This window comes from Neolamprologus brichardi, chromosome 13, assembly GCF_056152115.1.
Source record: "Neolamprologus brichardi isolate AB-2024 chromosome 13, ASM5615211v1, whole genome shotgun sequence".
NCBI lineage: Eukaryota > Metazoa > Chordata > Actinopteri > Cichliformes > Cichlidae > Neolamprologus > Neolamprologus brichardi.
This window is the reverse complement of record NC_142116.1, coordinates 17,387,770-17,402,491: the sequence shown is the minus strand read 5'-3', so window position 1 is coordinate 17,402,491 and position 14,722 is coordinate 17,387,770. Positions and strand designations below refer to the sequence as shown.

At 37.8% G+C, this 14,722-nt stretch overlaps 1 protein-coding gene across 1 annotated transcript in view; it reads right to left on the bottom strand.

The window, feature by feature from the left end:
- The window catches only part of mcph1 (microcephalin 1), a 34,395-nt gene extending 22,455 nt beyond the window's left edge, over nt 1-11,940 (bottom strand). The window contains exons 1-13 of the mRNA XM_006800724.3: nt 11,859-11,940; nt 10,488-10,552; nt 10,305-10,396; nt 9,310-9,428; nt 9,057-9,141; nt 8,449-8,560; nt 8,245-8,376; nt 8,062-8,142; nt 5,995-7,092; nt 3,734-3,849; nt 734-771; nt 456-618; nt 272-349 (exon numbers count right to left, since the gene is read on the bottom strand). Coding sequence (XP_006800787.2) covers nt 272-349; nt 456-618; nt 734-771; nt 3,734-3,849; nt 5,995-7,092; nt 8,062-8,142; nt 8,245-8,376; nt 8,449-8,560; nt 9,057-9,141; nt 9,310-9,428; nt 10,305-10,396; nt 10,488-10,521 — 2,148 coding nt within the window. The 5' untranslated portion in view covers nt 10,522-10,552; nt 11,859-11,940. The remainder of the gene's footprint in view (nt 1-271; nt 350-455; nt 619-733; nt 772-3,733; nt 3,850-5,994; nt 7,093-8,061; nt 8,143-8,244; nt 8,377-8,448; nt 8,561-9,056; nt 9,142-9,309; nt 9,429-10,304; nt 10,397-10,487; nt 10,553-11,858) is intronic.
- Between the last annotated feature and the right edge of the window lie 2,782 nt (nt 11,941-14,722).

Genomic DNA, 14,722 nt, shown 5'->3' with positions numbered 1-14,722 from the left:
TAAGTCCTGGAAAAATAGAAAATATCTTTTGTTGCATTCGGAGAGAAATAAATTGGAGAAGAGATTATTTAATACTGTTGAGTCATATATGAAAAAGGCTTTAATCTCAAGAAGATTTTGAACTAGTTAAACCAATAACGATGTGAAGATAAGACGATACAGCTTTTTTACCCTACTGGAAAAAATAAAAAGCTTTCCTGTAAACTCAATGCTGGTAGTAAATCTGTCAAAGACCCTTTTACTAGTACTGTTTGAGTAGTTCTGAACTTACCTGTGCTGCAGGAAATTGATCTGAAAGTTCATACGGCTCCTCTGGAATCCACTGCCTTTGCTCCAAAGACCAGAGTATCTACTCAAAAGAAAACATTTCAATTAGAGATAAGACAGAATCACCCTCCATCTTAACTTTGAAATAATATCAAACGACATCTTTGAAACATTTATAGTCGACGTACCCATTCAAATGAGAGGATCCAGCAGCCACGAGCTATACCCAGCAAAATATTGAGAGTCCGCCTGTGTTCCCCAGACACCACATGAGTTGTGCTTTCACAAACACGGTCAACAATTAAAAAACCACCGAGTGCTTTCACCACTTGAACCACTGTGTTCTGCTTCCTACAAGAGATGAATAATAAGAATTAGATGCCTCCTTTTACCAACTTGTTAATTAACACAATAAAATTAAAGAATATGAAGCTGGGGGTATTCATAGAAGCACATGCCTACTTACTCAGTAGGCATGCTTGTCATGACGAGCGTTCTCAGTGCCTGAAAGAAAAATGAACCCACAAAGCTTACAGGAATGAACAGATCTGTGTTCACATAAATGACAACCACACACTGCCAGCAAATGTTTGAAATGTCTGTGTTCATTGGTTTCACACCTCTTGTATTTTTCTTGGCTACTTATAATCCTTACAGTGTTACAGGAACAGCCATCACATTTTTGGCAATCAAGCATAAGTAGAGTAGATACAGAGTTTTGATTAAAAATGAATATTTGGATTCATTTGTTTCTTGGCTTGTGTTTAATAGGAGCACAAAGAGAGAAATCTGTGAACAACAATCTTCACTTTATAGTAGCCAAGCAGCAGCTACACAAAGAGACCAGGAAACTGAAACTGCGTATTATATCTCTTTTGTGTGTAAATATTGTAATTTGATTTTTGTTGAATGATGCATCACTGAACAAGTAAAAGAGTTTTTCTTTCAGTGGCAGTGCACTTTTTTTTTTTACAAGCCAGGTGAATGTTTTGTTGCATTGACGCAAAAACATCAAGGTCATGGAAAGATGAAAAACACTTTCAGAGAAACACCTAACCACAAACAGGACCACCAGACCTTTCCTGCCACACACTGATGTCAGCCCCCACCAAGCTGGAAGTCAGGGGTTAAGGTCTGCTGAGAACAGTAGAGCCAAAACCGTCCACAAGCTGACCCCATGCTGGTCAAAAAACACATTATCACCAAGAAGGCCCCTTGGGAAGGCAGTCAGTGGTTGTGTCACTATTTTGATATTGCAATTTATTTTATAGACATTGAATGACTGGGGAAAAAAAGTTGATGAAACAAGCTCATTTTAAATTCTTTCAAGCCAAGTCAAACAACTAAAAGTATGTGCAGATACTCTGAAAGTACCCTTAAGGAAACTCTATCTTATGCAGTGGTCATGTTCTGGCACAAGAAAAGGGCAATGAGAATGAATTAGCCTCTGACAAAGAGCTGGTGTGAACCAGCAAAGCGGCAGAGCACAAACACTTGCAGCACAAATGAAGGAAATTCTTCTCAGTATGACTAGATCTCCTTGATGGCAACTATTCAGCACAAAGTTAAAATGAAGCAGTTCAGACAATCACGGAGAGATCAACTGGATCTACTGAGAGCCAACAACAATAAAACAGCCAGGTTATTACTTGCTGCAACACAGAATAATTTACATGAACATTAGTGAGGTTTACGGAATATTTTTTGAGCATGTTAGAGAGTTGTTTAACCTATAATAAAGTAGGAAAACGATAGGGATGATATACCAGCAACTTTGTTAGGTACATCTGTTTAAACTGAGCAACAGAGTGGAGAAGAAAGATGATGAAGTGGCACTATTGTTGGTGCCAGAAGAGGGTTTACAGAGAAGGGTCGCAGAACGTAGAAATTCTCTGAGTAGGGATGTGAATTGATAAGAAGTCAGTGATTCTGTGTAATGTGCCATGTTACAAAGCTAAAACTGGCTTCCTGAACAAAATGAGTTCACGGTGCTCAAATGACCAACACTTTCACCTGATCTCAACCCAATAGAGGACCTCTGGGATGTAGTGAAACACAAGATTCACAACATGAATGTGCAGCTGATAAATGTGGTCAATTATGTGATGCTATCATGTCAACATGGACCAAAATCTCTGAGCAATGTTTCTAGCATCTTGCTGTTTTTCTGTGCAGTGAAGAAATAAAGCAAAAATCAAAAGCAGATCCAACCCAGTATTAGCAAGGTGTACCTAACAAAGAAACCAGTAACAGTACATCCACAGCTTTAGTGCCTTAGACATAAAATCGCAAAGTAAACTGACAATGCCAGAATATGATCTTTTAAAGAACTGCACCTTTGTGAGATATCTGAGAACACGCAAAAGTGGGAAGTGTAAGACAAAAGAAGAGCAAAGGTCCCATTAACATCTGAGCTGTATTTAATAAGTATAAGCTGATGACATGTCCAGAATTTTAAAATTATGTTACAAATTTGCAGTTTTAACCTAAAGCTGTGTAATATGAGTTTTAACTTTTATATAAGCACTTTTAAAGATAAGACAAGAAATTATCTCTGATGACTGTATTCCCCAGGACTATAGGGAGATCAATCCATCATCACAATCTTTACAAAACCAAAACAACAATTACAACCTCTTTGTAATCAAGCTATAATAAAGTTAACTAATAAAAGATCCTCCGGGGATATGACATCATCTTTGCTTTATTTCATCTACAGCTTGTTGAGGTTACGAGTGTAACGAAAACACAACCCAGGTGCATTTCACAAGCAAGGAAGTTGTATGGTACCATCACAGAGACAAAACACAGGAAACCCTAAGGAGCCGACAGTACCGTCAGTAGCGTCAAACGCCTACAGCCATGGAAGTGTATGACCTTACGGAGGAAATACTTATTAGGAAGTTACACACACAAGTGATGTTTGGTTTACTTCCTAAACTTCCTATATTACACACAAACATGGGGAAAATAATCTTTTTGTTCTCTTACACTATGTTTCCTTTTATCTATCTATGTGACGAAGGAAGATAAACAATGGGCTGTACAAAGCCCACACTGGCTGTAAGCTGTAAGTAACCACAGCCCCTAAACTAAAGAAAGAAAAGTAATATCAATATGTGTCTGAAAGGGTTAATATAGGCAATTTAGCAGGCAACAAAGCACAACAAAGAAAGCAACTATATAAATAAGAAAATAAGAGATTTATAATTAAAACTGCAAACTCCCATACACGAGCAATATCTTTAATGACTCAGTAAACCTCCCACTGGTGGCATTATACTTGTAACATCCTGTTTTTTGCAATTGCTTTCCAATTTTCCCACAACACAGTAGGAAATGTACCATAAACAAGCATTGTTCAGAGCAAAAATAATGTCTTTCAATTAAGGCATGGAGACTAAACTGTCAAACTGAAGAGTTGAATTCAATTAGACATTTAGAACCAGATGTGATGTCTTCTTACCTTTGTTTTGTTAACCATTTTCTGTAGAGTCAAGCTGACTTGCTTATTGTAATTTCCTTCAGCTTCAGTTAGGCTCTCTGTAAAACCAGCTGCAACTGTACATTCATTTCCTCTACCTACATTGGAAAACAAGACAATTTAAAACAGTGTGTGTGTGGTGGTGGGGTGGTTTTACATGACCTATCACACGGCAGGTGCTGTTTTGTATGCGTGTGCATTCATGTCTGCACATTTGTGCACAAAAACATTAAATGAAAGCTGTAACTTTACACTACTTACTACCACATGACACTGTGCATTTCGATTTCTCTATAATTTTAACTGATCAGGCTGCCCAGAATTACAACGTGCTTACTTCATTTAGTTCCTGGACAGTAAATAAAGCACTTAAATTTAAATGATCTGTTGATCCATACTTAGTTTCTCCAGGTTTATACTTATCCTGTTGAGGATCTTAGGAGTCAGACCTCAGCATTCATTGGGAAATATGGAAACGGAGCCAATAATCTAACTTGCAACTCGCAAAATGAAACCAGAGAAAACCCACAGTGACATAGGAAGATCACTTTTATGTGCAACTTAAATCTAATTTAACTATGTGCTATATATAAATAAGATATTAGGCCTTTAAAAGTTAAACACAACTACAGATTATTATGAGAGAGCTTTCATAAAGGCCTCATTTGTTTCTTAATATTATCTTGTAAGAACCATGCATTACAAAAATGTTTAGACTGGCTGGAATAATTACGCTGCAAGCCATGTGAAGCCACACACAAACCCAGGGATTACAGACAACAGTACAAAACTTCAACATCTGTGAAGATTCCCACCATGTTATCAATATGATTTGTTCAGTTCATAATGAAGTCATTAGAGCAGACCAGACCTTAGTCCTGGGTTCATTTTTAACCCAAACCCCCGAAAAGCTGAGACACTGTAAAATGTAAATAAAAACACAATGTCATGATCTACAAGTCTCATAAACCCACATTTTATTCACAGTAGAACAGAGAAATCATCTCAAATCTTTAAATTGAGAAATTGTACCATTACATTTTTGTTTTTCTTTTAAAGTTCATTTTGAATTGTATACCAGCAACATGTCTCAAAAAAGCTAGGTCCATGTTTTCCACTGTGTCACATCCTCTCTTGGTTTAATATGAGTCTATAAACATCTGGGAACTGAGGAGACCAGCTGCTGGACTTTTGAGAGATGAATGTTGTCCCATACTTGTCTGACATAGAATTCTAGCTCCTTAACAGTCCTTGATCTTCTTTCCAGATTTTGTATTTCACAAGTCAGTTCAGCACCCAGACTTTGTAAAGCTACTGTGTTGTAATAGACTGAGTATGCAGTTTGGCATCATCTCGCTGAAATATAAAAAGCTTTCCCTCACAAACATGTTTGTTGTGTGGGAACAGATTTTCCTCTGAAACTTATCTATATCCACACACCTTTCCAGATGTGCAAACTGCCAATTCCATAAGCATTAATGCACCCTTAGACTATTAGAGATGCAGTCTTTTAAAGTGAGTGCTGACAAGCCAGATTGCCCCGTTCCTCTTTAGGCCAGAGGATGTGCCATCCATGTTTTCCAAAGAAATTTCAAATTTTTGTTCATCAGACCACAGAATAATTTTCCACTTTAAATGAGTCCTGAATCATGTTCACATAAGACCTTTTTGCAGCACTAAGCTTTAATCTGCATTTGTGGATGGCATGGCAACCTGTGTTCAAAGACAATGATTTCTAGAAGTGTTCCTGAGCCCATGTAGTCATTTCCTTGTTAGAATCATGCCAGTTTTAATGCAGGGCTGCCTGAGGGACTAAAAGTCACAGTATAGCATAGTCTCCAAAACTTCAATATTCTGAAATTGGTCCACAAGTTTTAGTTGTTTTTTTAATGCAGATTGGTGACTCTCTGCCTAAGATGTTTTGTATAAAAGTTACAGACTTGTTGCCAACGAACCTTATCAGTTTAGTAATATTTCTCCAGCGGTTTCTTTTCAAACCTCTTGTCCATTCCATCCTATTTGAAACGTGTTGCTGCATTCAAAATCCAAATGAGCTCATATTTTTCATGAAATGCAAAATGTCTAAGTTTATGTCTAAGATTATTTTATGAGACTGGCAAATCATTTTATTGTTTTTATTTAATTCTTACATAGCATCTGAACTTTTTTCTTTTTTTTTTTCTTTTTAAAGAACTGGGGTTGTATTATTACACTTTCTAAATTCTGGCAGCCATACTACTCACTTTCCACAATCTGAGAAGGAACATTGAAATCAGAGTTTTTCTGCAGCTCTGCCACAGCTTTAAACTCGGGCAACATCGTTTGTTGGCCTGAAGTTGATGCACTTCTTCTTTCTGTTGTTTCACTTGTAGCTTTATCAATGGTTGTAAATGTTGAGGTGCTTTGTCTTCGCCTTTTCCCCATTGGCTTTTTATTAACGCTTGGACTATCCAACATAGGCAAAGATTCTTCCCCTTGATGAGTTTGGGTTTCAATGCTAGTTTCAGACTGTTGATCAAAATGTTTACCAGTGTCACTTTCTTCCAGTTTCCTCTTTTTTTGACCCTTTGGTCCAAAGATTTCACTTCTTTGTTTTCTATTCGTTGGGAGAGGATCCAAGTTAAAAGGTATTTTAATATCGCTTGTCACCGGTAGATTAAGTGACCGATGTCTTTGTTTTCTCTGGCTGTGTTTAGCTGAAGAGAAATAGTCCTCAAACATGTCATCACCTCTGTCAGCCGTGCCGGGGGTGCCACATTTGTGTTCACTGGATGAAGTGAAAGATCGTACCAATGCTGAAAATGACTGTTGAGCCCGTTTGGGTTTTTTCTGTCCTGAAGCAGCACCACCTGGTACAGGTGATGAGAGGCAGCTAGAGGATTCCAGAGTGTCAGGAAAAATATGGGATTTGGTCTCTGCTATAGAGTTTACTTTTGTGTTTTTTTGTTTTCTTTTCTCAGATTTATTAGGTGTTAATTTAGGTGACTTTATCTGCGATTGGGTTCCTTCTTTCTGATCGTTCTTACTGTTGTCAGACTTCCTGTCCTGACAAGGACTTTGTAAAAAATCTATTGATTTGTCTTTGTCCATTTCTTTTTTTCTAACCAAGGTCCTCCGTGACCTTTTTTGTTTATTTCCTTCTTCATGCTCAGGGTCAGGGCAGGCAGGCACACTTATGACCTGTTCAGCCACATGATGGCTGGGTGAGAGGCAGTCTTTCCTGTGGGACAGCTCAAGATGTTCATGGTCTCCGACATCTGTGTGTGTTCTCCCCTCTTCCTTATCAGGTGAGTAACCAAGTTCAGGAACAGAAGCACTGGAATCATCGTCTGACTGGTCATCTATGTAGGAGAAAGAATAACAGAACATTTTACACAGAAACAGAAATGTTAAGGTGTAATAATAATAAATCAATTGTTTCATACTTATTTTAACCACCTTCTGTCCATTGTTTTGCTCTGCAGTGTGGCTGATTACTAATAATTCTCGCCCTTATACAAATATGTAAATACAAAATATACGGGCAGCTGTTTGCCTTTCACACATCCAGATTGAACACTACACCCCCACAGTAATTGCGCGGAGTGGTAAAACTAAATAACAGGTGGTGAAGAGAGCTGTATATATAACAAAATAAAAACACCAGGATATTGTCTTAGGAGAGGATACTACAAAGCAACACTGTACTGCAGTCACCATAAATCTATCCAAAGGCTCTTGATTACCCTCTTGATTACAGTGTCTTTTTCTTTGTGTGTGTTCTGTTCTTGGCAATCCAAGACAGTCAATAAAGATGTCCCTAAGGGAACACTGATATTTAATTCTATTCATTGTACACAGAAACTCAACACTGTATTGGTCAATTTAATTTAAGATGTACCATTTTGTTTGCCAACTGTAGCACTATAAAACAGGTTCTCTCTTGCAGGTTGTTTCCTATATCCCTTCAGATATTTCCTGTTTAATTTTAAATGAACACATTTCACTAGAACATGTACTATTGATGTTTCCAATCCTACTGATGCACTAAATGGACATCTAATGGATACAGTCTGGCATTATAAATAGGAATCTGGCTTGAGAGCTCTTACTGTTACAAGGGATACAATGCTGGTCTTGTATTTGAGAAAACAAAAAGAAAAACTGGCTGAAAAAGAAAAAAGAAAATAAACCATCCTGTCTAAATTCAATTACAGACCCCTTTCCTTTCTTAGCAATATACAAGCTTACTTTCTGTGTTAGGAAAGATAAATATCACACTACCATTGCCTGTAGATCGATATATCAATAACAGCACCCAGTTTTCTTACATGTTAATTTGAGGACACTCGGTGAGCTCCCAAGAGAAGGCTTCAATCTGGTGGGTGAGGGAGATTCAACCATTTGTGAAGCTGAAAGGCAGTGACATTTTCATGAGTTGGCTTCCTTTCAAAGATCCTGAAGTGTTTTAAGTCTGTCAGTCCATCAGGCTGTTCACCTGCTGCTGCACTTACCTGTGGGTGAAAGGTTTTCTCGTTTATCCTTCATGTCTTTCAAACGCTGAGCCATATATTCTGACCTTTTAAAAGCAGGGCTATAAACTATTCCATTCTCCTCGTCAATAATGATGGGTGACACGTCTGTAACTGTGAAGAAAAGAAAGTATGAAATGGCAGACAAAAAAAAAAAAAAAATCCCCTGCTGTTATAACCTTTTACCTATCGGTTCTTTTGGAGCAAAGTCTTTCATCATCTTATCTAATTTCTTCCTCATGCGCCTGTCATTTTCAGGTGTCCTCTCTGGAGAATCTTTTGGCTGCATGCAACGATGCTACGTGAAGCAAACACAAACAGAGTACATTTTTAAATAGTTTTAGATAAAAATCACTGATTTTAAACACACAGATTACAGTAAACACACAGGTGAACGATCAACATAAACAGGACACACAGACAGGTGATAAGAGCAACAATTTATTTATTTTTCATTAATTTGCAGTGACTTCTTGCTCAAAGGGAATCAGCAAAATAGCACAAACAGCATAACCGAACCACTACACTCCCTGACTGGTGGGTTTTTCTTGGCTCACAATTGTCTTTGGGGATTAAATGCATAATAACAGCTGCTACACATATTTAAGATAAAGAGTGTGTTACCTTGAAACAATCAGACTTAATTTAGTGACTTCTCTGCATTTATACATCAGGATAAATAGAAATGGGAATATTCACACTTATTTATTCACGCTAGTAATCCCAAATAAACACACTGCTTATTTACAGCTTACAATAAGATCAACATAATCATCGAGGTGCATCTCACTCACTTTCTTGTTCTTCAGCACAGGATTGCTTTCATCATTTAACGCTAGATATAACTTCTCATCCACATGGACGCCATCATCATAACATCTGAAGATCATTTCACAAAAAATTAGAAAAGGTACACAACACCTTAAAAAGGCTTCATGACAGCACAATAATAGCAAAAAAAACAAAACAAAACCAAAACAAACAAAAAACAAAAACATGATGGACCCTTAAATTCAAAACTACTAACCTCTTGAGTGTAATTCTTACCTTCCTATCCACAGAACAGAGACGAGATGCACATTACTTTTTTTGGCTTTTCTCCACGTTGCTGGATGACCATTTTTGAAGACTACATGTGTGACTTGCTTATTAAAGGTTTTTGATACCTGTAAAACAAGGGTATACACACACACACACACACACACACACACACATATATATATATATATAAAATAAGCAGATAGAGGATCTGGAGTTGATTCCAACTGTTGAATTAGCTGCTTACTGGAAATCTAAATATGAGGCCCAAACAGATGTTCATGCAAATAATGCAGGCAAAGCAACCCCCACTCCCCCCCCCCCCCCCCCCCCCCCCCCCCCCCCCAAAAAAAATGGAAAAACTAATATTCTGGTAAATCCTTAAAGGGAAGAAATGCACTGGCCAGCTCAGGAGCATTGAAAGATCTGACCAGCCACAGAAAACAACTAATGTGGATCATGACAGAATTATTTTCATGGTTAAGAAATTTTTTTTTTTTGATGTCTTCATGAAAGGAAACACTTGAGAACAAGGTCAGCATAAGGCTTTACCCAAAAATATCTAAAAGAGCTGTCACATTTCAGGAAAAATGGAATCGTTGGACAAATGAAACCTAAATTAAGGAACGGGTTATGATCCAAAGCATACAAACCCATTTGGAGGCAATGTTACAGCATGGGCATGTATGGCTGCCAGTAGGGGTACCAAGTGGCTTAAATCATCAGTAACCATTATCAGTGGTTACTGATGATGTGACTGCTGGTAGATGTAGTTGGATGAATTGTGTGTGAAAGTAAAAGTGTACTTAGCTACAAACCTCTTGACTGAAAACTGAAAGTCTGCACATAATTCATATCTTGACAGTTTAATTTAAAATTAACTCTGATGGTGTAAAGAGCCAATACTACAAAAATTGCCTTGTTGTCTAAAAATGCATGGACCCAGCTTTATTTAAACAGTCTGTAAACACAACAAACACAATAAAGTGAAAATAATGTCTCACCTGAGCTCCCATTTCCAGGAGCTGCTGAACAAATGGCTTTGAGTAGTTTCCTGTTTTGTCGGCTGACCACACATCAACATAGGCAACAACATCTGCAGATACATTGAAAAGAGTTGCACACTTAAATCCAAAGTCTTAAACCTCAGCCTGGATGTATTGCAATAACACCAAGATGTGCAATACCTTTAAGAACTGAAGAGTTGGTCGTTGTGGTCATTACTGGCCTCTTTACCTCCGAAACACAGATACTAGAAAATTTTAAAAAAAAAAAGAAGACATACTGTGAGCTTGTGACCTAGCAGACCGCATGAATTTTACTCTGTCACACTTTTAAGAACAAGAAAACTGGCTGATTTATATTATTTACAATACCGAGTCACTTGACTAACTTATTGTACTCAAAAAAAACCCCGACATTTTTTGAAATTAAAGTTTAGCTTCATCAGTCCAAAGAAATTCTTACTGTGACACAAGGAAACAAGGAAATTGTCCATCCTGGTCCATACTACATCAGAAATGTATCAATGACAGTCAATCATTCAAGTGTGTCAAGTGTTGAAATCAAAGCCACAAATCAGGAATACGTTAATGTAACTGATTATTTAACTATATAAATAGCATCAATAGTACTGCGGCAGTCTGAGCAGCATAAGTAAGGAATGGTTCAGTGTTACCTGTTCCAGTCATAGCTATAAGCTTAATTAAAAGTTATGTTTTTTAGCCCAACCTTAAAAGTACAATGGTGTACTGCAACAGGATGTCTCTCATTTTAGAGACACTGCCCAGATAAAAGGAACCAGTCCAACATATTTGTTTTATGAGCACACCAAATCAAAAATGACTCCTAGGTTCCTCACAATGTCTCCCGAGGCCAACATATCTGGTAAGACACCATGTTTGTTATTTTCGACCGTAAAAATCTGATAATCTCAGTTTTGTCTGAAGTTAGGGTATCAGATCCTGACAACTTTGTTCTGAACTGAGAATAACAAGCGAGCTGCGTAGTAATGTTGTGTCAAATCAATTATTCAATAACCCAAGCACTTCTTGATAAATTACTCAAGGCACAGACGCTTGCTGGGGGTACATGCTTAAACTTGTAGCGAATACCACAGCACTGCAAATTATGAATATACTCTCTATGCGAGGTACATACAAAATATATGACGACGTCTAACCTTTGTACTAACTCGTACTTTAAATCAAAATATTAAAACGCTCAATTTTACTGTTAGCTAACTAAACCACCTATTAGTGAAATTGACTCAAGGCAGGTTATCAAACATATGGATATGACATTAGTTACTGTGTAACGTAAAATATATAGGGCAGAGTCGTTAAATGTAACACTTATCAAAGTGTATGAATGAATGCCAATAATGTTAACAAAACTGTAGGCTGCATTTTGATGCTAAACTCGCGAAGCTAACCATGGTGCCCGTCTATGGTTCATACTTCCGCTGGCACATGCATTTCACTTGTTGTGACTTTTAGGAGTCCGAAGACGTGAAAGAAGATATAAACACGCACTTTCAGAGGTTGCCGTTGACTTACTTTGTGTGGCAGTCACTTTTAAATCGCACAGTTTCGACCAACAACTCACTCCTGCTTGTATTGTTCGCGCGTGCAGTTTGTGGAAATGATGTATTCTGGGACAAACAGCTATGATTGGTTAATGTGTGACATACGACACTTCCGGTCTAGAAAGGAATGTGGTAGGGCCCCTACAAAGGGTTTACTTAACCGCGTGTGTCCTTTAATCACAGTTTTTATTCGGTTAAGCTCTGCAAACGCTGAAAATATACTGCTAATCCAAAGAACACGAGTGTTATGCGGTACCGTTAAGATACAAAGTATGAGTTTGTGCCACTTGCTGTTTTGCTCCATGAAGAAAACTCACGTTTTAGCTTGCCTAATTAAAAAATCAATTAATTAATTCAACAATCAGTTAATTTTACTTGATATGCGCAAAGAAAAGGTAGCCATCAGATTTTGTAAGTTACTGCTTTTTTGTTTATTGTGTTGGTTGTTTATGTACACTCGTAAGTATAATGCCAAAATAAATAAGTATGATGAAATAAAAGAAACAAATAAATCTTTTTAACAATTAATATATTTAATCACAAAATTGAAAACTAACAAGGAAGATAAATAAAGACGATAAATAATAGAAAGATTGTTTTAAAAAGCAGCTTGCAGGTGAATTACATATAAATTCATGACACATGATCTACACTATGTTGGCTCATCTGCATTGACATGCTTATGAATTTTAGTGACATCCTCCTCTTAATCCATAGGGTTTAATATGATTGCAGCTATAATACTGTCAAATCTTCTGGGAAGGCTTTCCCTAAGGTTTAGGAGTGTGTTTATTGAGATTTCTGAACATTCAGAAATCTGCAGACTCCAAAAGTGCATCTGTGAGGTCAGACAATGATGTTGGACAAGAAGTGCTGGTTTGCAGCCTCTGCACTAATTCATCTCAAATGTGCTCTGCTGGGTTGTGGTCAGGACAGGCCAGTCAAGTTCTTCCACACCAACTCGCTAATCCTTCTCTTTGTGCACTGGTGTGCAGCCAGGTTGAACCAATTTGTTCCCACAAAGATCTGAGAATGAAATTGTCCAAAAAGTCTTGGTATGCTGAACCATTTAGAGTTCCTTTAACTAAGGGGCCGACCCCAACTCCCAAAAAACAACTTTACACCATATACCCCCCCTCAACCAGATTTTACACTTGACACAATGCAAACAAGTACTGTTCTCATGGCAACTGCCAAACCCAGACTCCACCATCCGATTGGCAGATGGAGAAGCGTGATTTGTCACTCCAGAGAACACATCTCCACTGCTCTAGAGTCCAGTGGCATGTTTTACACTGACACTTTGCATTGCACTTGGTTATGTAAGGCTTGGATGCAGCTGCTCAGCTATGAAAACCCATTCCATGAAGCCCTCTACACAATGTTTTTGAGCTAATCCTAAGGCCACATGAAGTTTAGAGACCTGTAGGGACTGACTCTGCAGAAAGTTGGCGACGTTTGTGCACTATGTGCCTTAGTGGCCGTTGACCCAGCTCTGTGGCCTACCATTTTGAGTTGCTTTCATTCCCAATCCCTTACACTTTGTTATAATACCACTAACAGCTGACTGTGGAATATTTAGTAGCTGGACTTGCTGCACTGGTGGGATCCTATCACAGTACCATGCTGAGTTTCAGTGAGCTCTTGAGAGTGACCCATTCTTTCACAAGTGTTTGTAGAAGCAGTCTGCATGCCAAGGTGCTTGAATTTATACACCTGTGGCCACGGAAGTGATTGGATCACCTGAAATTAATCATCATAAGGGGCGAGTTAATACTTTTGGCAATGTAGTCGAAGTTAAAACAGACATTTATTTGAGATATTAGTTGTGACGCTTTCAAGGAATATAAATTTATTAAATTCACACATAAGTAAGCCTCTAGATAAGACACGTTTAAGTAATCCACATGCAGGCAAAACTTGGCACTTACTGCAACAACATAAACATACTGCCTCAACGAAACAAGTTATTTAACACATTTTGATGTAGTTTAAATCATGCCCATGCACATTTGATGTCCAAGCATTTTAATATTTACTGAACCCATCAAAAATAAATTAAGGCCTGCAATTTAACAATGTATATAAGTTAGTAAGTTTCAGTTTTATTTGTCACTTCAATCACAGAACAAAACCCACCTTGTGTTTTCTTCACTATGAAAGCTAAGACAGAAATTTCACAGGGTTGATACTATGAATATAAAAAACTGAATTGTACTGAAATACGTGAAATACAACGGCAGGGGGTCACTCATAAAACAGTTTGTAACATTAGCGTCTAATTTGTCTCAAAATGGCACACCGTGCAGTTCCACGATAAATGAAATGAACATTTATACTTAGGGCCTGTGCTACCACCACAACTGGTAGCACAGTCTCTGAAACAGTCTCTGTTACAAACAGTCTCTGAAAGTGTATGGAAGGATGAATAGAATCCTTATGAGAGGCATTCCCTCCCACCGTGTAACGCATCACTTCCAAGTTTACTTTAGGCATTTTGTTGGCTTGAGGTCCGGTGAGTCTGAAGGCCACAGTATGGTCACACATGTTTTATACTTAATAAACAACTAATATGACTCAGCAAAGGTTTTGACATGTCACAGAAAACAGGTGCAACAAATAAAACGAATAATGACTATTCTTGGTGTCTCATGGCTCATTGAGACACCTGAACTGAACAACCACACTGGTCCTTCTAAAACATTGCGATACCTGTCAAATGACCACTCATGCCTTATAAATATATCGGCATGATCCTCCACTCTTTCATTCTGTTTTTCCTTTATCTCTGGTCACCACTGTAGGTGTTGATAATACTGCAATATGGATTTGCTC